Genomic DNA, 23,847 nt, shown 5'->3' on the forward strand with positions numbered 1-23,847 from the left:
TTTCTATGTTTCTAGGAGCAATGCAAACTTGTGTGAATTGTACTGAGGAATCAAGTACAGCAAATTTTGTTCAAGGACACTGAAAATGGGAAAATTATGTCCTCTGGAGCAATCACCACACAGGTGGATGTGGAATTGTCAGCAGCTCAAACTAGAAACGCAAACATGCAGATAGGTTTCATACCTGTCTGATAACCGGTTAGCCAAACAAAATTCTCACAGGGACAGATCTTTACTGGAATCAGATCACCATTTATGCAGTACATTCTTGAAAAACGTCACTTATCAGAAAAATGGAAAGGCAACAGATAGCAATGTTGCACATTTGCAACTGTAAAATTACATAGCAACTCCTTTTCCGAGAAATGCAATTTTCATATTTCACATTTTTATTATTCGTTCCTGGGATATGGGTGTCACTGGCAAGGCCAGCATTTATTGCCCATCCCAACTTGCTCTGAGGAGGTGGCAATACAGCCGAGTAGCTTGCTAGGCCATAAGATAATGAAGGGAATAGACGGTGTTCCAGCTGACCGTTTATTTCAATTAAATAGGTTAGGCAGGACCAGGGAGCACACATTTCAGTTGTATAGGGTTAGATCTAGTTAGATGTCAGAGGTGGTTCTTTCCCCAGAGAATAGTCGACCTCGGGAACAAGCTGCCGTTTCATGTGTTGGATGCTGACTCACTGAATTCCTTCAAACGAAAGCTGGACCTGTTTCTGGCCGTGGCTGAGATCAACTCTTACAGAAGGTAGGTACTGCAGGGAATTCAAGGCCAGCGTGACCTCCTGGGAGTAGTTTCGATTGCCTCGATGGGTCGGAGAGGAATTTCCCAGATTTTTTTTTCCCAAATTGGTCTGGGTTTTTGATGTTTTTTTTTTGCCTCTCCCAGGAGATCACAGGGTTTGGGGTGGGGTGGCGTGTAGATGTTGTGATACACAAGGTGTGGGACAGGCTCAATGGACCAGATGGTCTATATCTGTTCGTCATTGTTCGTATTCATAGAGGGCAGTTAAGAGTGAACTACGTCAGTGTGGAACTGGAGTCACACGTAGGCCAGACCAGAAAAGAACAACAGATTTCCTTCTCCAAAAGGACATGTGAACCAGTTGGGTCGTTATGACAATCCGGCAGCTTCAGGTCACTTTTACTGATACTGGCTTTTGATTTCTAGAATTTCAAAGGCAAGTTCAAATTCAAGCTGCCAGTGTGGGATTTGAACTTTCATTCTCTGGATTATTAGCCCAGGTCTCTCGATTACTTATCCAATAGCATAACCACTACACATTAATAGACTACGTGGTGGCAAAGAGGAAAAGGGGTGGTTGCAAAAAGAGAGGAAGTGGACCCAAATTTGTGGCAAAATGTTGTGACAGGTTAAATAATTGCTCATCTTCAATTATTGGGATGTTTTATTACGTATAAAGTCTTTCCACCATCTCCTCTTCTTAGATGGTCCCTCGTATCGAGGATGACTTGCTTCCATGCCAAAACGGGATGCGTTCACAGGTGTTTCAATGACGGACCCGACATTCCAGATCCCGAACTGCATGTTGAAGGGTGGAAGATGCCTGTGCGTGGATTTGTTTAACATGGGGTGGCCGTTGCACACCAGCCACCACACGGGCTTGACAGAGCTAGGTCTTGGTCCAGTGGCAAGGGTTAACCAAGACAACTGGAGACCTGCTCTGCAGCACGGGCCTAGTGCACACACATATCGCATTGTGGGCTGGCCTGTGCGGTCCCTGGACCCTCGCCAATTCTTGGCCCCGAACTCACGCCCCGATCACGTCGCTCTACAATTTCTCACTGCTCCTTTGCCCCGACCTCACGCTCCTGCTGTACCTGCCCACGCTCCAATCAGCGACCTTGATTTTGGTGAGGTCCAATCCAGTTGCCCTTCTCCAAGTTGTCGCCTGCCTGCACCAGCTCATGCTGCTCCCGGAAGTGGCCTTCACGCTGCTCCCAGGCTGCTGCACCTCCGCTCCTTTTATGGTCCCGACCTGCGGCTGGTGGTTTCTCGCAGGTCAGGGCCTCCACGCTCCCGTGATTAACAGCAGCAACAAGGCACAAGTCAGGAGAGTGATGGAATACTCTCCACTTGCCTGGATGAGTGCAGCTCCAACAACACACAAGAAGCTCGACACCATCCAGGACAAAGCAGGCCGCTTGATTGGCACCCCATCCACCACTTTAAACATTCACTCCCTCCACGACCAGCACACCGTGGCTGCAGTGTGTACCATCTACAAGATACACTGCAGCAACTCGCCAAGGCTTCTTCGCCAGCACCTCCCAAACCCGCGACCTCTACCATCTAGAAGGACAAGGACAGTGGACGCAAGGGAACACCACCACCTCCAAGTTCACCTCCAAGTCATACAACATCCTGACTTGGAAATATGTCGCCGTTCCTTCATCATCGCTGGGTCAAAATCCTGGAACTCCCTCCCTAACAGCACTGTGGGAGTCCCTTCACCACAAGAAAGAATTAACTTGCATTTATATAGAGTCTTTCATTACCTCAGGATGTCCCAAAGTGCTGTATATTGAATTAAATACTTCAGGTCCCACTCCAGAGACTTGAGCACATATTCTAGGCTGACACCAGTGCAGTACTGAGGGAGAGCTGCACTGTCGGAGGTGCTGTCTATTGGATGAGACGTTAAACTGATGCCCTGCCCACTCCTCAGTTGGGGGTAAAAGATGCCATGGCATTATTTTGCAGAAGAGCGAGGCAATGTTGCCTGTAATTTTGGGGGGGCCCGCGCAACCCCTTTAATGTGTGTGTTTTTTTCCAATTTAAAAGCCAGCTGTGCGGGACCCCTGAAGTGCTGCGCGACCGTGCAGGTTAAAGGGAACATTGGAGCGGGGTCATTTCACCCCCCACCCCCCCAACCAGGTCATTTTTCTCCTCCCCCGCCGATTCATTCTCCCGCCCCCGACGTCATTCTCCCCCCCCCCAGGGTCATTCTCCCCAGGGTCCTGGCTAACATTTATCCCTTAATCAACATTACTGAAAACACATGATCTGGTCATTTATTTCATTGATGTTTGTGGGACCTTGCTGTGCACAAATTGGCTGCTGCATTTCCCCTACATTACATTACATTACGACACTTGCGTTTGCGCACACTCCAAACCATCGTCAACACCTTCACTGAAGCGTACAAGAGTATGGGCCTTACACTAAACATCCGTAAGCCAAAGGTTCTCTACCAACCTGCCCCCGCCACACTGCACTGCCCCCTCGGTTATCAAAATCCATGACAAGGCCTTGGCCAACATGGACCATTTTCCATACCTCAGGAGCCTACTGTCAACAAGGGCAGATGTCAATGACGAAGTCCAACACTGCCTTCAGTGTGCCAGTGCAGCCTTCAGTTGCCTGAGGAAGAGAGTGTTTGAAGACCAGGATCTCAAAACCGGCACCAAGCTCATGGTCTACAGAGCAGTGGTGATAACTGCCCTCCTATATGTTTCAGAGACATGGACTATGTACAGCAGGCACTGGAGAAGTACCACCAATGCTGCTTCCGCAAGATCCTGTAAATCCAATAGCAGGATAGGTGCGCCAACATCCCCAGCATCGAGGCATTGACCACGCTCAATCAGCTCCGATGGATGGGTCACTTTGTCTGCATGCCCGATTATAGACTCCCGAAACAAGCGTTCTACTCCGACATGGCAAGCGAGCCCCAGGTGGGCACAGGAAATGCTTCAAGGACACCCTCAAAGCCGCCTTGAAAAAGTGCAACATCCCCACCAACACCTGGGAATCCCTGGCCCAAGACTGCTCAAAGTGGAGGAGAAGTATCCGGGAAACACCTCGAGTTCCTTCGCCGGGAGCACACGGAAGCCAAGTGCAAACAGCGGAAGGAGTGCACGACAAACCAGCACCCCACCCACCCGTCTCTCCAACCATCGTCTTCCCCACCTGTGACCGAGACTGTAGGTCCCGCATTGGCCTCATCAGTCCCCTGAGAACTGATAATGTGGAAGCAAGTCATCCTCACCTCAGAGGGACTGCCTAAGAAGGAAAAGAACATTAGAACAGTGACTGCACCTCAAAAGTATTTAATTGGCTGTAAAGCACTTTGGAACGGTTATATATGTAACTATGCAATACTTGCCACCAAAGGGCGCGACTGTTGGAGTCCTAATGGTCACCTGCACACATGTGCAGGGCCAGTATAAAAGGTTGGCTGCCACGTTGTTTAGGCACTCTGGAGTTGTAATAAAGAAGACTACGGTCACACTAAGTTTAGCTCACAGTACTCAGCCTCGTGGAGCTCTTGTATACCTAACAGGAACATTCTAAGATGGTGAAAGCCTATAAAAATGCAGGTTCTATCTTAACATCTCAAAGCAACCATTAGAAATGAGAAGAAATGTGCCATACCTGTTCCTTAGTTGCCTGCAGTTCCTTTTCCTTGAGCTCCTTCTCCCTTTCCCAGACAGATTGCTGCTGTAAATGATCCTTCTCCAATCTGCTGGAGGTCTCCTGCAGTTGTCTGGTAATCCTGACCACCTCTTCCTTCTGCTGGGAGAGTTCAGCTATTCTAGTATTGAGCAGTTGGATGCTGTTCTGAGTGGCGTCTACTTTGGCACTGCACTGGGAGTTCTGATTGCTCAGCTGCAGATTCTTGCTATTGAGCTGGACAATTTCAGTCGTATACTGTTTGTTGTAGACAAGATGGATGCAGAAATAGTGTTAATATTTATAAGAACATAAGAATTAGGAACAGGAGTGGGCCATCTAGCCCCTCGAGCCTGCTCCGCCATTCAAAAAGATCATGGCTGATCTGGCCGTGGACTCAGCTCCACTTACCCGCCCGCTCCCCATAACCCTTAATTCCCTTATTGGTTAAAAATCTATCTATCTGTGATTTGAATACATTCAATGAGCTAGCCTCAACTGCTTCCTTGGGCAGAGAATTCCACAGATTCACAACCCTCTGGGAGAAGAAATTCCTTCTCAACTCGGTTTTAAATTGGCTCCCCCGTATTTTGAGGCTGTGCCCCCTAGTTCTAGTCTCCCCGACCAGTGGAAACAACCTCTCTGCCTCTATCTTGTCTATCCCTTTCATTATCTTAAATGTTTCTATAAGATCACCCCTCATCCTTCTGAACTCCAACGAGTAAAGACACAGTCTACTCAATCTATCATCATAAGGTAACCCCCTCATCTCCGGAATCAGCCGAGTGAATCGTCTCTGTACCCCCTCCAAAGCCAGTATATCCTTCCTTAAGTAAGGTGACCAAAACTGCACGCAGTACTCCAAGTGCGGCCTCACCAATACCCTGTACAGTTGCAGCAGGACCTCCCTGTTTTGTACTCCATCCCTCTCGCAATGAAGGCCAACATTCCATTCGCCTTCCTGATTACCTGCTGCACCTGCAAACTAACTTTTTGGGATTAAAGAGTTTCATGCACAAGGACCCCCAGGTCCCTCTGCACCGCAGCATGTTGTAATTTCTCCCCATTCAAATAATATTCCCTTTTACTGTTTTTTTTTCCAAGGTGGATGACCTCACATTTTCCGACATTGTATTCCATCTGCCAAACCTTAGCCCATTCGCTTAATCTATCTAAATCTCTTTGCAGCCTCGCTGTGTCCTCTACACAACCCGCTTTCACACTAATCTTTGTGTTATCTGCAAATTTTGTTACACTACACTCTGTCCCCTCTTCCAGGTCATCTATGTAAATTGTAAACAGTTGTGGTCCCAGCACCGATCCCTGTGGCACACCACTAACCACCGATTTCCAACCCGAAAAGGACCCATTTATCCCGACTCTCTGCTTTCTGTTGGCTAGCTAATTCTCTATCCATGCTAATACATTTCCTCTGACTCCGCGTACCTTTATCTTCTGCAGTAACTTTTTGTGTGGCACCTTATCGAATGCCTTTTGGAAATCTAAATACACCACCATCCATCAGTACACCTCTATCCACCATGCTCGTTATATCCTCAAAGAATTCCAGTAAATTAGTTAAACATGATTTCCCCTTCATGAATCCATGTTGCGTCTGCTTGATTGCACTATTCCTATCTAGATGTCCCGCTATTTCTTCCTTAATGATAGCTTCAAGCATTTTCCCCACTACAGATGTTAAACTAACCAGCCTATAGTTTCCTGCCTTTTGTCTGTCCCCTTTTTTTTTTTTTTTAAAACAGGGGCGTTACATTAGCTGCTTTCCAATCCGCTGGTACCTCCCCAGAGTCCAGAGAATTTTGGTAGATTATAACGAATGCATCTGCTATAACTTCCGCCATCTCTTTTAGTACCCTAGGATGCATATCTAGGTGGTATCACACTGCACAAGCATGTTTTCGCACACCATTAATTATTCTCTTTAGTATGAACAGCTGGACATAGAATAGCAAATGTCTACTGGTTTAAAACAAATATAACTACTACAAGTCAAAAACAATTGACCTATAGAAATGGATAAAATAAACCAAAATGATGGTACAGTTTGTTGAATATTAGTACAGTCCCCACTGTTTATAGTGGCTCATTCAAGCGAGTGTGTTTTGCACGATGGCCAGTATAACATGGTAACGCTATTACAGTCCTCTACTGTACAACAATAATGTTCCTTCGGGGTAGTGACTTTTTGCTCAGTTGTTTTCAGCTCCACTCTGACCTGCAGTTTTATTTAAACAAGGAGTTAGGGTTTTAAGGAGCTTCTTGGAGAGAGGTGGAGAGGTTTAGGAAGGGAATTCCAGCGCTTGGGGCCCAGACACCTGAAGATGGTGTAAAGGAAGTGGGGGAAGCCCAAGAATGCAGAGTTCTCGGAGGGTTTTGGGGCTGGAGGAGGTTGCAGAGATGGGGAGGGGGCGAGGCCATGGAGGGATTTGAAGACGACGATGAGATTGACCCAACAGGAACAGACAAGACTGGCTCACCTCATTTCATCTTCCTTACAGAGGACAAAAATAGATTTTTAATTTATCGGCATGGGTTGGATTTAAAACTACATCCTAACAGGCATAAGAGCAGAGCTGTAAACTCAATGCGAGTCCAGTTGTCTCATTTAGTCAAAGCAGCAAACTCTGATACTAGGTTAACCATATTCATTCAATAAAAGGCATTCTTCACCAAATCACCTTGGTGAAGCCAGACTTTGGTAACAGATCTAGCCCACAATAGCCTTTCTAATCAACCCTCCCAAGTTCAAATCCTTACCCTTTTCTGAAGTTCCTCAAATTCCTTCTGTCTGCACTCTCTGTCATCTTTCAACCGTTCCACTTGTTTTCTGTACAAGGCAAATGTGTTTTATAAAAAAAAAAACAGGAGTCCAGTCACAAAATGCTAATCAAAAAAAATCTATGCATTTCATAAAACTTTTAATACACTGCCTGACTTACCTTTGTTCACTAACTTTTCCTTCCAGATCCCGGAACTCCTGATCAAACCTCGCCACTTTTCTTTTCAAGGAAGAGTTTTCTTCAGAAAGCATTTCAGATTCATATCTGAGGAATATATTATTCTTGTCAAATAACTACAGCTATTCTCTGGAGAATTTTGGGAAGTGCTTCAAGTACCGGGATTTTTAAGTAACTAAAGCACACGCTGGCCTTTGCGTTGCAGTCATTTCTAACTGCCCCTCAGCACTGATCATGGCGACATGGACACAGAATGCAAGGATTCAGAATGAGTTAAAGTCCGAGTGATCGCATCAAACATGCAGAAGTATTTTCCATGCTTTTAGTATGCTTACAGCGGTTCCATAAATCAAGTTAAAACATGACAATTCCAGCACCCTTTGGTTGAAATGGTGCCGTGTGTTAATAGCAACAAAGTACGCTGTGTCGTTTCGCTGAAGTTCCTTTGTCCGCTATTTTTTTTTTAATTGACTTAAAAAGGCCGTGGAGAGAGTGCAGAGGAGGTTTACTGGAATGGTACCAAGGCTGAGTTTACTTCCGTTATGTGGAGAGACTAGGGAAGCTGGGATTGTTCTTCGGGCAGAGAAATCTAAAAGGGAGATTTAATAGAGATGTTCAACATTATGAAGGGTTTTGTTGTAATAGTTAGGGGGACACTGTTTTCACTGGCAGGAAGGTCAGCATCCAGAGAACACAGATTTAAGGTAATTGGCAAGAGCTAGAGGGGCAATGAGGATAGTTTCTTTTTAAAAAAAACAGAGGGTGGTGGAAGCAGATTCAATAATAACTTTCAAAAAGGAAATTGGATAAACACTTGACAAGGAAAGCATTTGCAGAGCTATGGGGAGAGAGCAGGGGAGTGGGGCTAAATGGATAGCTCTACCATGGAGCTGGCACACGTACGATGGGTCGAATGGCCTCCCTTCTGTGCTGTGTGATTCCATGTTTACCCACTTATCTCACGAGGTTGATGCCTTCTTTAAAATAGCAGACAACAGACTTTCATGTGAACGCATTAACGCACTCCTTTACTGATATCAGTTTCAACCAACCAAGACAGTTAGTAAGGCTGATCGGACAATGCAAAGGGACCAAAAATAACCGAAGCTTCAATAAATTCCATGGAGAGGCTAGTCGATGATGCTCATGGGCTGGAGCAGCTGACGGAGGAGCACATCTGAAACACACAACGTCCGAGCAAGGGTATCGTCAAATTCAGTAACGCATTCTCTTCAAGTTGTATTTTCATCTTGGAATCTGGGCAGTTTGCTCTCCACGGGCAGAGTTTCTGATCACGGTACGATTAACCTCCTCCCCTGCTTGTCCACTGCAAGAGCAGAGGACATAGATAAACTGGTCCAGGGTGCAGTGGAAAAGGTAGGAAGTGATTACATGGAAATCTGCAAATTACATGCGGCAAAGAACAATCGGACAGAAAAAACAAACCTTGCGATACTGTGGAAAATTCATTCTGGATCAGTTGTGTTGCCCAAAAGGTGAAGAATTCAGTTTAATCGTTGACAAAGAGAGAAAATGTTTTGCATGCTTGATTTTGATTAATGGGAGGTTAGTTGTCAATTCAAGAACTAGGATGCAATTTTTGTGATTAGTAGCAGTAGTAAAGTGGTCATTAGCGATTCGAAGATAATTATTATGACAAACCTGTACTTCTTCTCACTTTCAGTCCTTGCCTCCAACTTAGTCAACAAGCTCCGCAGTTCCATGGTCTCATTTTCAAGCATCTGCCCCTTTCTCTCAGACTCCTCCATTACTTCCCTCAGTTTTATTTCCATCTCATCTCTCTGCTGTTGCCAGCCCAATATTTCTTCTTTGTTCTTCATCAGTGCTGAAAACTCCTCTTCATTGGTGGAGAGATGGGCTCGAACCCCTGGGCAGAGGCTCGGGTTGTCCTCGGGGATTTGTTCATCGCGATGGGTTCGATCCCCTGCATCGTTCACACGTGTCAGCTCTTTTACCCGAGCCGTTAAGCTTTCAATCTCGCCGCCCAGACCGCGTATCTGCTCTTTGTACTCGGTTTCCATTTCTTCCCTTTCTATTGCAAATGTGCTGCAGGTCTCGGCTTGCTCCTCCTGCATTTTTTCCTGCAGCTTTAGCTTCTCTTGTTTGGCCTCGTTACCAATCGCCTGAATTTGGGATTCCCACCGACTTCTCTCTCGACTCTGCTGTCTCGACAGCTCCTCAATTTTCAGCTCGTGTCTCTGCGTCAGCTCTGTATTCTCAGACTGATACTTTTGTGTTAAAGCAACATGTTCCACTTCCAAAAGGGATAACCTCAGGTTAAATTCATCTTGTGTTGCCTTCCTAAAGATATTTAAATACTTTTCATTAAACTAATCGAAACAATCCTTAAAATAAATATTTCTATCATCTCCCAAGCAGAGCAGTGACTCGTCATGTGCCCTCCAACCCATGTTGCCATGGGGCAATAGGATACAGGTCCAGATTCACCATTCCACCCCCTATGACCTTGGCCCTAAGAAAGACGTGCATTTATATAACGCATTTCACAACCTCAGGATGTCTCAAAAGCGCTTTACAGCCTATGACGTACTTTTGAAGTGTAGTCACTGTTGTAATGGAGGAATTGCAGCAGCCAATTTGCACACAGAAAAGACCCACAAACACCAATGAGATAAGGACCAGATAGCCTGTTTCAGGTGTTGGGTGAGGGATTAATATTGGCCATGAGACTGGGAAGAATGCCACTGCTGTTCTTCAGAATTGTACCGTGGGATCTTTCACGTCCACCCTCGGTTTAATGTCTCATCCGAAAGACGGCATCTCACAGAACAGGGGAGAATTACAAAAAAAAAGCTTCTGGCTGGCAGATCCTTATCATACATGCAGATCATTTATTTTATTCACTCTCAGGACATGGCTGTCACTAGCAAGGGCTGCATTTATTGCCCATCCCTGGTTTCCCTCGAGAAGGTGGCTTCTTGAACCGCTGCAGTCTGCATGGCGAAGGTGCTCCCCGGTGTCCTGGCCAATACTTATCCCTCAACCAACACCTGAAACAGGCTATCTGGTCCTTAACTCATTGGTGTTTGTGGGTCTTTGCTGTGCGCAAATTGGTTGCTGCATTTCCTCCATTACAACAGTAACTACACTTCAAAAATATTTCATAGGCTGTAGAGGGCTTTGGGACGTCTGGAGGTTGTGAAATGTGCTATATAAATGCACTTCTTTCTTAGGTTGGGGAGGGAGTTCTAGGATTCTGACTCAGTGGCAATGAAGGAACGGCGATATATTTCCAAGTCGGGATGGTGTGTGACTTGGGAGGGGAACTTGGAGATGCTTGGGTTCCCTTGCGCCCCGCTGCCCTTGTCCTTCTAGGTGGTGGATGCTGACTCAAGAGGTGCGAACATTACCAACCGAGCCACAGCTGACACCTAACACGGCTATGCACCTTAAAGCCCCGTTCCCCTTTCCACCCACTGATGCCCGTGACTATTGCAGACTGTTCGACACGACCTACCTCAGTTGCTGCAGTTCCTTCTGATGTTGGAGCTTTAGCTCCTTCTCCAGTCGGAGATTCTCCTTAGATAATCGCTGCTCCAATTCAGACCTCTCCTTGGCAAAGGCCTGCTGCTGGTCTGCTCTCTCCCGCTCAAACCTCTTCTCCAGTTCCTCCATTTGTAATGCCAACTTTGTTTCGGCCCGCGCCTCAAATTTTTTAGACAGCTCTCCGTCCTTCTTGAGCTCCTCCATTTTGTATTTCAAACTCTCCGCCTGTTCTTTCCTCAGCTCGTCTTGCAGGTTCGCCTTGAGCGCTTCATGTTTCCTCAGCAGATCGGTGATCGCCTCCTCCTGCCTGGCTTCTGCTCCTTGCTGCTGAATACGGAGCTCGTTTACTGCATCTCGAAGTTGCTCAATCTCCTGCTCCCTGTCCGCCCGCTGATCCTCCAATTCACTGATCTCAACCTTAAAGCTTTGTTCCACGTACTTCCTCTCTTTCTCAAAGCTCCTCTTCATCAGTTCAATTTCCCTCTCGTAATAATTGACCTGAAAGACAACACCGACGTTATCCCACCTTGTGCTCCAGCAGTAAGGGGGTTGCAGTTTAGGCCACAAGGAACGACTGCAGTTCGCTAAGCCCTGCGGTGGAATTAAATTAAAGTAACCAACAGCTAGAAATTGCAGTTTGTCCGCTAACTCTGAGTTACAAAATGTTTTTATTGAAGTTTCCCATTATTATTAATAATAACTTTTATTTATATAGTGCCTTTAACATAGTAAAACGTCCCCAAGGCGCTTCACAACAGTGTTACAGACAAACAGATAAATTTGACACCGAGCTACAAAAGAAGAAATCAAGGCAGATGACCAAAAGCTTCTTTAAAGAGGTTGGTTTTAAGGAGCGTCTTAAAGGAGGAAAGAGAGGTAGAGAGGCGGAGAGGTTTAGGGAGGGAGTTTCAGAGCTTATGGCCCAAACAGCTGAAGGCACGGCCACTGATGGTTGAGCAGTTATAATGAGGGATTTTCAAGAGGCCAGAATTTGAGGAGCGCAGACATCTTGTGGGATTGTGAGGTTGAACCCTCACTGTTGCTGGTTTCAGTAACGGGCGTAAGTCATGTGTGAAATCCCAGGCCTTTTCTGCTTTCTCAGGTAGACATAAAAGGTCCCCTGGAACATTTCGAAGAGCAGGGCAGTTCTCCCTGGTGTCCCGGCCAATATTTATCCCTCAACCAACATCACTGAAAAGCAGATTATCTAATCATTACCACACTGCTGTTTGTGGGATCTTACTGTGTGCAAATCGGCTGCCGTGTTTCCTACATTACAAGAGTGACTGTACTTCAAAAGTACTTAATTGGGACGCCCCGATGTCGTGAAATGCTCTATATAAAAAGGATATTGTTGGTTTCAGTAGCGGGAGTAAATTGTGGGCTGCAACACATACAGAGTGGGCAGATGTATTAACAAGGACGGCATCGAGGAAGCATTTAAACACCTGGATTCGTACAGCGGAAAATGAACCAGGGGATTCACTCTCCAATATCGCTGGAAACTACAGGTGCCCACAGCTCAGAGTCACTTTAATGATCGCTGCTTGGGGCACTCATCCAGGACACAAGGAAAAGAACGGCAGTTCTCGATGGAAGTGGGAAAGACACCATGTCCTGAAGCACTGAGCATAGAAAGAACTTGCATTTATATAGCGCCTTTCACAACCCCAGGACGCCCAAAAGTACTTTACAGCCAATGAAGTACTTTTAAATCGGAGTCATTGTTGTAATGTAGGGAAACAAGGGAGAGTTAAAAAATTTAAAGGGAACATCGCTGTGAGGGCAATACAGTTTAACGTATCATGCGAAAGACGTCACCTTCGACAGTGCTGTACTCCCACAGCGCTGCACTAATGTGTGATACTAGATAATGCACTCAGGTCTCCGGAGTGAGGTTTAAACCCACAACCGTCTATCTCCAGAGTGCTACCTGAGACAAAGCCGACGTTTAAAGCAACAAAAGCTATCCTCATTGTGGCGAGCTTTCCATAAGTAAAAAAGTTGTACATACAGCTCCTTCCTGAATTAGAGACATCAGGCCAGAACCCGGTTCAGCAGTAACAGCCATCTCACATGGTCAGCAGGAGCATGTCACACATGCACGGTGTGAAAATTGCAGTTGGCTGCACTCGCTCAATGAGCGCAACAAAGATAACACATGGCTTAAAGAGCAGAAGTGCACGACACCCTACACACGTCTCAGAGTAACGAGAAACTGGGCAGGAAGTGAGTACAAGAGCATACACTGCTGACCGCTGCAATATGTTCACCTCTGGCACACAAGATGTACAGCGACAGCCATGTCAAGCCTCGAGTCAGACATTGTGCAGACTTACGCTGCAACAGTTTGAGATTCAACAATGTTGTAACAAGACGGTAGTCGACAGAGGCAAGGCTAATTTCTCTAAGGGACGCAAGAGATACACCAGTAATTAACTGGATAGCTCCTTCACAGTGCCGGCACAGACATGATGGGCCAAATGGCCTCCTTCTGAGCTGCAAGATTCTAGGAATTTACTGAATAAGCATTTTTATTTTATTCATTCATGGGATGTGTGTGTCGCTGCTCCTTAAAACCTACCCCATTGATCAAGCTTTTGGTCACCTGTCCTAATATCTCCTCATGTGGCCCGGTGTCACACTTTGTCTGATAAAGCTCCTGTGAAACCCCTTGGGACGTTCTTGCTATTTTTACAAATGCAAGTTGCTGTACCTGCAAATGACGATACATGGTAAACTCATTCTCATTTTGTTCACGAACTAGCTCTGTATCGGCCGTTACTTGAGGGTAGGTCATGAGGCAGCCCTCTGGGCTAAAGACAGTGCACAATAACCCTACTGGGGAGAGGGAGAAAGTAAAAAAGGTGCAAAAAAGACACAGAAGGCGCTTGCCTTTGTTTCCAATTGTATCTTAAGGTCTCGCACTTCCTGTAGGTGCTGCCTTCTCCGCTGTTCCATTGTCATCTCTGCTTCGATGCTGACGTTGGCACATTCACCTTCTAGGGAAACTTCATCTGTTCAAAAAATATATAAAGTTCAACATTTTGCAAACAAAGCACCGGGGTTCATTTCTTGAGGAATAGAATTGAAAAGCAGAGAAGTTTATGTTCAACTTGTATAGAACCTTGGTTAGTCCACACTTACGAGTATTGTGCACAGGACTCCGTATTACAAAAAGGATATAGAGGCGGCACTGGATAAGGTGAAAAAAGGATTTACAAGAATATCAGAACTGAGAAGTTAGAACTATTAGGAAAGATTGAACAGGCGGGAGCTCTTTTCTCCCGTATAGAGAAAACTGAGGGGTGACCTGATAGAGGTCTGTATAATTGTGAAGGGGTTTGATAGGTTAAACGCAGAGATGTTTCCACTTGTGGGGGAGACCAGAACTAGGGGCCGCAAGTACAAGATAGTCATTAATAAATCCAATAGGGAGTTCAGGAGAAACTTCTTCACCCAGAGAGTGGTGAGAATGTGGAACTCGCGACCACAGGGAGTGGTTGAGACGAATAGCATAGATGCATTCAAGGGGAAGATAGATAAGTAGGAGGGGGAAATGAATAGAAAGTTATGCTGATAGGGTTAGATGAAGTAGGGTGGGAGGAGGCTCGAGTGGACCATAAGCACTGGCATAGACCAGTTAGGATGAATAGCCAGTTTCTGTGCTGTAGATGGCATGCAATTCTATTCTGTGTCATTTTATGGTTGACTGCTGTTAAATACACTTTGTAGCTTCTTAAAAAATACTGTTGATAATTCATGAGATGCAAACATGATAAGAAAACAAGTATTTCACAATAAGAGGGATTTACCAGAATGGTACCAAGAACGAGAGACTTCAGTTGTGTGGAGAGACTGGAGAAGCTGGGATTGTTCTCTTAAGAGCAGAGAAAGTTAAGGAAGATTTATTAGGGGTGTTCAAAATTCTGAAGAGTTTTGATAGAGTAAATAAGGAGATAGTGTTTCCACTGGCAAGAGGATCAGTAACCAGACATCCCAGATTTAAGATAATTGACAAAAAAAAACAGAGAGGAAATAGAAACATAGAAAATAGGTGCAGGAGTAGGCCATTCGGCCCTTCGAGCCTGCACCACCATTCAATAAGATCATGGCTGATCATGCAACTTCAGTACCCCATTCTTGCTTTCTCTCCATACCCCTTGATCTTTTTAGCTGTAAGGGCCACATCTAACTCCCTTTTGAATATATCTAACGGATTGGCCTCAACAACTTTCTGTGGTAGAGAATTCCACAGGTTCACAATTCTCTGAGTGAAGAAGTTTCTCCTCATCTCGATCCTAAATGGCTTACCCCTTATCCTTAGACTGTGACCCCTGGTTCTGGACTTACCCAACATCGGGAACATTCTTCCTGCATCTAACCTGTCCAATCCCGTCAAAATTTTATATGTTTCTGTGAGATCCCCTCTCATTCTTCTAAATTCCATCGAATATAAGCCTTGTCGATCCAGTCTTTCTTTATATGTCAGTTCTGCCATCCCGAGAATCAGTTTGGAGAACCTTCGCTGCACTCCCTCAACAGCAAGAATGTCCTTCCTCAGATTAGGAGACCAAAACTGCACACAATATTCAAGGTGTGGTCTCACCAAGGCCCTGTACAACTGCAGTAAGACCTCCCTGCTCCTATACTCAAATGTATTTATGAAAGGGAAATCAGGTTTGACAAATTTGCTCGAGTTCTTTGAGGATATACTGAGCAGGGTGGATAAAAGGGAACCAGTAGATGTTGAGTATTTGGATTTCCAGAAAGCATTCGATAAGGTGCTACATAAAAGGTTACTGCACAAGAGCTCACGGGGTTGGGGATAATATATTAGCGTGGATAGAGGATTGGCTAACTAACAGAAAGCAGAGTCGGGATAAATGGTTCATTTTCAGGTTGGCAAACTGTAACTAGTGGGGTGCCACAGGGATTAGTGCTGGGGCCTCAACTATTTACAATCTATATTAATGACTTGGATGAAGGGACCGAGTTTAATGTAGCCAAATTTGCTGACGATACAAAGAGAGGTGGGAAAGCAAGTTGTGAGGAGGATGCAAAGAGTCTACAAAGGGATACAGACAGGCTCAGTCAGTGGGCAAACATTTAGCAGATGGAGTAAAGGCCCCAAGTTTCGCCATGATTTGCTCCTGATTTTTAGGAGAAACTGGTGTAGAACGGAGTATCTTAGAAATCGGAATTCTCGCCATTTAGTTTGCTCCAGTTCTAGTCAGTTAGAACAGTTTCACTTTGGAACAGAATTTTTTTTCAAAAGGGGGCGTGTCCGGCCACTTACACCTGTTTTCAAAGTTTCGTCAGTGAAAACTTACACCAAACTAACTTAGAATGGAGTAAGTGAAGATTTTTGTACGCTCGAAAAAACCTTGTCTACACTTTAGAAAATCAGGCGTAGGTTACAAATCAGGCGTAGGGAATGGTGGGGGGGGGGGTTTAAAGGGAAGTTTACAAACATTAAACACTTCAGTTTTACAAATAAAGAGCCATCATCAATAATAAATGATAAAAACATCAATAAATCAACCAATAAATCAATCCAAAAAAATTAATAAGAAATAAAAAAATTTTAAATCAATAAATAAAACATTTTCTACTTACCGACTGCAGCACCGGGAGCCCTCCAACAGCGTGCTGGGATGGCCCCCCCACAGTGTGTCTCTGTCAGTGTCTCTATCTCTCTGTCTGTGTGTGTCATTCACTCTCTGTCTGTCAGTGTCTGTGTTTCTGACAGCGAGGGGAGAGGGAGAGAAGGGGGGAGCAGAGGGAGGGAAGGAGGAGAACGGGGAAGGGGGGAGGAGGAGAAGGGGGAGGAGGAGAAGGGGAAAGGGGGGGAGGAGGAAAAGGGGGGAGAAAGGAGATGGGGGGGAGAAAGGAGATGGGGGGAGAAAGGAGATGGGGGGGGAGAAAGGAGATGGGGGGGGAGAAAGGAGATGGGGGGGAGAAAGGAGATGGGGGGGGAGAAAGGAGATGGGGGGGAGAAAGGAGATGGGGGGGAGAAAGGAGATGGGGGGGAGAAAGGAGATGGGGGGGAGAAAGGAGATGGGGGGGGAGAAAGGAGATGGGGGGAGAAAGGAAGTGGGGGGGGAAAGAAGATGGGGAGGAGAAAGGAGATGGGGTGGGGGGAAAGGAGATGGGGGGGGAGGCTGAACGGGCCGGGCCCGAGACTTCGGGCAGGGCCCAAGACTTCGAGCAGGGCCCGTCCCCAGCAGCAGATTTACAGGTAGGTGGCGTTGGGTCGGGTCGGGATCACGGGTCGGGTCGGGTCGGGGGGTGCACGGGTCGGGGTCGGGGGGGGGTGGTGGGAGGGAGGTCGGTTCGGCTCGGGTCGGGGGGAGGGAGGTCAGGCCGGGTCCAATCGGGGGGGGGGGGGGGGGGAGATAGTGGGAGTCTGGTCGGTGTCGGTGTCGGGTCCGGGGGCGAGCGGGGACCGGGGGGGGGGGGGGGGGGAAGAGGGAGTCGGGTCGGTGTCGGGTCTGGTCCGGAGGCGGGGGGGGGGGGCGGGAAGCGGGAGTCGAGTCGGGTTGGGAGGAAGCAGGAGCTGTCCGTGGGAGGAGCCTTATTCACGCAGCCCCAGTGAGGCCATTTGGCCAGGGCTAGGGGCTGCGTGCTTCGGGCCCCTCCCACACAGTTTTGGGCGCCTGGAGCTACTGCACATGCGCACCCACTGTAGCGCGCATGTGCAGAGGTCCCGGCACTGTTTTCAATGCAGGGACCTGGCTCCGCCCCCTACAGCTCGTGCTGCGCTGCGCCGAGCTGCAAACGACCTGCAGGGAGCTAGAGAATCTGGAAGTTTCTTTTAGGCGCACTTTGTGGCACGAAAAACGGGCGTCCAGGTCGGGACTGCGCCGTTCTAGGCCCGGCCCGAAACTTGGGCCCATAATGTGGGAAAATGTGAGGTTATTCACTTGGTAAGAAAAATAAAAAAGCAAATTATTAAATGGGGAGAGATTACAAAATGCTGCAGTACAGAGGGATCTGGGGGTCCTTGTACATGAAACACAAAAAGTTAGTATGCAGGTACAGCAAGTAACCAGGAAGACAAATGGAATGTTGGCCTTTATTGCAAGGGGGATAGAGTATAAAAGCAGAGAAGTCCTGCTCCAACTGTACAGGGTATTGGTAAGACCACACCTGGAGTACTGCGTACAGTTTTGGTCTCCTTATTTAAGGAAGGTTATACTTGCATTGGAGGCTGTTCAGAGAAAGTTCACTAGGTTGATTCCTGAGATGAAGGGGTTGTCATAAGAAAGGTTGAGCAGGTTGGGCCTGTACTCATTGGAGTTTAGGAGACATAGAGGTGATCCTATTGAAACATGTAAGATTCTGAGGGAGCTTGACAGGGTAGATGCAGAGAGGATGTTTCCCCTCGTGGGGGAATCTAGACCTAGGGGACATAGTTTCAGAATAAGGAGTCGCCCATTTAGAACAAAAACGAGGAGGAATTTCTTCTCTCTGAGGGTCATGAATCTTTGGAATTCTCTACCACAGAAAGTTGTTGAGGCCAATTCACTAAATATATTCAAAAAGAAGTTAGATGAAGTCCTCACTACTAGGGGAATCAAGGGGTATGGTGAGAAAGCAGGAATGGGGTACTGAAGTTGCATGTTCAGCCATGAACTCATTGAATGGCGGTGCAGGCTAGAAGGGCCGAATGGCCTACTCCTGCACCTATTTTCTATGTTTCTATGTTTAAAAGGCGTACTTGTGCAGCTACAGCGGAAGAGAAAGCAAAATAGAAGTAGAAAGGAATCAAAAAGTGACGTCACAGCCAATGGGGTAAGTGATTGGCTGGTGATTGGTGAGTAGCTTTTCTTTTTATTTTTTATATCAGTAAGTAAACTGTAACATTGTTATTACCAATTTAAGGGTATCTAAGGGTTAAGGCATGGCAGGAGAGGTCGGTCAAGCGATATGCTCCTCCTGCACCATGTAGGAACTCAGGGACACTTCTGGTGTCCCTGGGGACTACGTGTGTGGGAAGTGTATCCGCCTCGAGCTCCTGGCGGTCCGCGTTGCGGAATTGGAGCTGAGGGTGGATTCACTCTGGAGCATCCACGATGCTGAGAATGACGTGAGTATCACGTGTAGTGAGTTGGTCTTACCGCAGGAGAAGGGTACACAGCCAGATAGGGAATGGAAGACCAGCAGGAAGAGCAGTGCAAGAAATGTAGTGCAGGGGTCCCCTGTGGTCATCCCCCTGCAAAACAGATACACCACTTTGAGTACTATTGGGGGGGGATGACTCATCAGGGGAGGGCATCAGCAGCCCAGTTCATGGCACCGTGGCTGGCTCTGCTGCACAGGAGGGCAGGAAAAAAGAGTGGGAGCGCGATAGTGATAGGGGATTCGATGGTGAGGGGAATAGATAGGCGTTTCTGCGGCCGCAACCGAGACTCCAGGATGGTATGTTGCCTCCCTGGTGCAAGGGTCAAGGATGTCTCGGAGCGGGTGCAGGACATTCTGAAATGGGAGGGAGAACAGCCAGTTGTCGTGGTGCACATTGGTACCAACGACATAGGTAAAAAAAGGGATGAGGTCCTACGAAACGAATTTAAGGAGCTAGGAGCTAAATTAAAAAGTAGGACCTCAAAAGTAGTAATCTCGGGATTGCTACCAGTGCCACGTGCTAGTCAGAGTAGGAATCGCAGGATAGCGCAGATTAATACGTGGCTTGAGCAGTGGTGCAGCAGGGAGGGATTCAAATTCCTGGGGCATTGGAACCGGTTCTGGGGGAGGTGGGACCAGTACAAACCGGACGGTCTGCACCTGGGCAGGACCGGAACCAATGTCCTAGGGGGAGTGTTTGCTAGTGCTGTTGGGGAGGAGTTAAACTAATATGGCAGGGGGATGGGAACCAATGCAGGGAGACAGAGGGAGACAAAAAGGAGGCAAAAGCAAAAGACAGAAAGGAGATGAGGAAAAGTGGAGGGCAGAGAAACCCAAGGCAAAGAACAAAAAGGGCCACTGTACAGCAAAATTCTAAAAGGACAAAGGGTGTTAAAAAAACAAGCCTGAAGGCTTTGTGTCTTAATGCAAGGAGTATCCGCAATAAGGTGGATGAATTAACTGTGCAAATAGATGTTAACAAATATGATGTGATTGGGATTACGGAGACGTGGCTCCAGGATGATCAGGGCTGGGAACTCAAGATCCAGGGTTATTCAACATTCAGGAAGGATAGAATAAAAGGAAAAGGAGGTGGGGTAGCATTTCTGGTTAAAGAGGAGATTAATGCAATAGTTAGGAAAGACATTAGCTTGGATGATGTGGAATCTATATGGGTAGAGCTGCAGAACACCAAAGGGCAAAAAACGTTAGTGGGAGTTGTGTACAGACCTTCAAACAGTAGTAGTGATGTTGGGGAGGGCATCAAACAGGAAATTAGGGGTGCATGCAATAAAGGTACAGCAGTTATAATGGGTGACTTTAATATGCACATAGATTGGGCTAGCCAAACTGGAAGCAATACGGTGGAGGAGGATTTCCTGGAGTGCATAAGGGATGGTTTTCTAGACCAATATGTCGAGGAACCAACTAGGGGGGAGGCCATCTTAGACTGGGTGTTGTGTAATGAGAGAGGATTAATTAGCAATCTCATTTTGCGAGGCCCCTTGGGGAAGAGTGACCATAATATGGTGGAATTCTGCATTAGGATGGAGAATGAAACAGTTAATTCAGAGACCATGGTCCAGAACTTAAAGAAGGGTAACTTTGAAGGTATGAGACGTGAATTGGCTAGGATAGATTGCCGAATGATACTTAAGGGGTTGACTGTTGATGGGCAATGACAGACATTTAGAGACCGCATGGATGAATTACAACAATTGTACATTCCTGTCTGGCGTAAAAATAAAAAAGGGAAGGTGGCTCAACCGTGGCTATCAAGGGAAATCAGGGATAGTATTAAAGCCAAGGAAGTGGTATACAAATTGGCCAGAAATAGCAGCGAACTCGGGGACTGGGAGAAATTTAGAACTCAGCAGAGGAGGACAAAGGGTTTGATTAGGGCAGCGAAAATGGAGTACGAGAAGCAGCTTGCAGGGAACATTAAGGCGGATTGCAAAAGTTTCTATAGGTATGTAAAGAGAAAAAGGTTAGTAAAGACAAATGGAGGTCCCCTGCAGTCAGAATCAGGGGAAGTCATAACGCGGAACAAAGAAATGGCAGACCAATTGAACAAGTACTTTGGTTCAATATTCACTAAGGAGGACACAAACAACCTTCCGGATATAAAAGGAGTCAGAGGGTCTAGTAAGGAGGAGGAACTGAGGGAAATCTTTATTAGTCGGGAAATTGTGTTGGGGAAATTGATGGGATTGAAGGCCGATAAATCCCCAGGGCCTGATGGACTGCATCCCAGAGTACTTAAGGAGGTGGCCTTGGAAATAGCGGATGCATTGACAGTCATTTTCCAACATTCCATTGACTCTGGATCAGTTCCTATCGAGTGGAGGGTAGCCAATGTAACCCCACTTTTTAAAAAAGGAGGGAGAGAGAAAACAGGGAATTATAGACCGGTCAGCCTGACCTCAGTAGTGGGTAAAATGATGGAATAAATTATTAAGGATGTCATAGCAGCGCATTTGGAAAATGGTGACATGATAGATCCAAGTCAGCATGGATTTGTGAAAGGGAAATCATGCTTGACAAATCTTCTGGAATTTTTGGAGGATGTTTCCAGTAAAGTGGACAAAGGAGAACCAGTTGATGTGGTGTATTTGGACTTTCAGAAGGCTTTCGACAAGGTCCCACACAAGAGATTAATGTGCAAAGTTAAAGCACATGGGATTGGGGGTAGTGTGCTGACGTGGATTGAGAACTGGTTGTCAGACAGGAAGCAAAGAGTAGGAGTAAATGGGGACTTTTCAGAATGGCAGGCAGTGACTAGTGGGGTACCGCAAGGTTCTGTGCTGGGGCCCCAGCTGTTTACATTGTACATTAATGATTTAGACGAAGGGATTAAATGTAGTATCTCCAAATTTGCGGATGACACTAAGTTGGGTGGCAGTGTGAGCTGCGAGGAGGATGCTATGAGGCTGCAGAGTGACTTGGACAGGTTAGGTGAGTGGGCAAATGCATGGCAGATGAAGTATAATGTGGATAAATGTGAGGTTATACACTTTGGTGGTAAAAACAGAGAGACAGACTATTATCTGAATGGTGACAGATTAGGAAAAGGGAAGGTGCAACGAGACCTGGGTGTCATGGTACATCAGTCATTGAAGGTTGGCATGCAGGTTCAGCAGGCAGTTAAGAAAGCAAATGGCATGTTGGCCTTCATAGCGAGGGGATTTGAGTACAGGGGCAGGGAGGTGTTGCTACAGTTGTACAGGGCCTTGGTGAGGCCACACCTGGAGTATTGTGTACAGTTTTGGTCTTCTAACTTGAGGAAGGACATTCTTGCTATTGAGGGAGTGCAGTGAAGATTCACCAGACTGATTCTCGGGATGGTGGGACTGACCTATCAAGAAAGACTGGATCAACTGGGCTTGTATTCACTGGAGTTCAGAAGAGTGAGAGGGGACCTCATAGAAACGTTTAAAATTCTGACAGGTTTAGACAGGTTAGATGCGGGAAGAATATTCACAATGTTGGGGAAGTCCAGAACCAGGGGTCACAGTCTAAGGATAAGGGGTAAGCCATTTAGGACCGAGATGAGGAGAAACTTCTTCACCCAGAGAGTGGTGAACCTGTGGAATTCTCTACCACAGAAAGTTGTTGAGGCCAATTCACTAAATATATTCAAAAGGGAGTTAGATGAAGTCCTTACTACTCGGGGGATCAAGGGGTATGGCGAGAAAGCAGGAAGGGGGTACTGAAGTTTCATGTTCAGCCATGAACTCATTGAATGGCGGTGCAGGCTAGAATGGCCGAATGGCCTGCTCCTGCACCTATTTTCTATGTTTCTATGTTCAATGGCGGTGGTGAGCTCTTCCGGGTGGACGACCAGCTTCCAGCGCCCGGCCAGGGTTTTCCAGGCCGGTTCTGGCAGGGCGCGGAGCAGTTCTGCTTGGAAGAGTTGAGCCGGTATGCAACACCGGCTCGCTTTTTGAGTCCCGCCCAACCCGCATGCCTTGGTGTGACCGCCTGTGAAAACGGGCGGTCCAACTTATACCGGCTGCAGAGAGGTAAGTAATACAGTCCTAAGGCGAGTGTGATTGTTTATTCTTAAAATTTTATTTGCGTTTTATGTTGTGGTGGCGTGTGCTATGTTTTAGGAATGTTTCTCTTTCAGGTTTTTTTCTCCTCTCCCCATTCCGTGCCGGCCTAGTACCCCAAGAGAGGTGCACCACGCCTCCCTTAGCGCTCCGCCCACACTTGGGTCCCAGCTGCCCAATTTTGCTGACTGAGATGCAGACTGTTCCCGGGCGCAAACTTTACCGCCCCGCCACCATTACTGCCCCGAAATCAGCAAAGCCGAAGATCCAGCCCCTAATGTTCGCAACATTTCAATAAAATTATTTTACACTATACACGGTGAGAGCTGTGGCTTCATGGCTAGCACCCTCACTTCTTGAGGCAGAAGGTTGTGGGTTCAAGTTCCGCTCCAGAGACTTGAACACAAAATTGAAGCCGACACTTCAGTACGGTACTGAGGGAGTGCTGCACTGTCGGAGGTGCCGTTTTTCAGATGAGACGTTAAATCAAGTCCCCGTCTGCCCCCTCAGATGGAAAAATTCCACGGGACTATTTCGAAGAGCGGGGGAGTTCTCCCCAGTGTCCTGGCCAAAATCTATCCCTCAACCAATATCACCAATAGCAGATTATCGGGTCATTTATCTCATTGTTGTTTGTGGGAGCTCGGTGCCGCGTTTCCCTACGTTACAACAGTGACTGCAAACATAGAAACATAGAAAATAGGTGCAGGAGTAGGCCATTCGGCCCTTCGAGCCTGCAC

The 23,847-nt window shown here is 46.7% G+C and overlaps 1 protein-coding gene across 8 annotated transcripts in view; it reads right to left on the bottom strand.

The window, feature by feature from the left end:
- ninl (ninein-like) overlaps window positions 1-23,847 on the bottom strand; it is a 148,453-nt gene that overhangs the window by 23,581 nt on the left and 101,025 nt on the right. For all 8 annotated transcript variants that reach the window (XM_070890052.1, XM_070890056.1, XM_070890054.1 and 5 more), the window contains 6 exons: window positions 13,824-13,945; window positions 10,900-11,426; window positions 9,063-9,722; window positions 7,383-7,487; window positions 7,201-7,270; window positions 4,405-4,680 (listed from right to left, as the gene is read on the bottom strand). In XM_070890052.1, the coding sequence (XP_070746153.1) occupies window positions 4,405-4,680; window positions 7,201-7,270; window positions 7,383-7,487; window positions 9,063-9,722; window positions 10,900-11,426; window positions 13,824-13,945 (1,760 nt within the window). The remainder of the gene's footprint in view (window positions 1-4,404; window positions 4,681-7,200; window positions 7,271-7,382; window positions 7,488-9,062; window positions 9,723-10,899; window positions 11,427-13,823; window positions 13,946-23,847) is intronic.

This window comes from Pristiophorus japonicus, chromosome 9 (assembly GCF_044704955.1).
Source record: "Pristiophorus japonicus isolate sPriJap1 chromosome 9, sPriJap1.hap1, whole genome shotgun sequence".
NCBI lineage: Eukaryota > Metazoa > Chordata > Chondrichthyes > Pristiophoridae > Pristiophorus > Pristiophorus japonicus.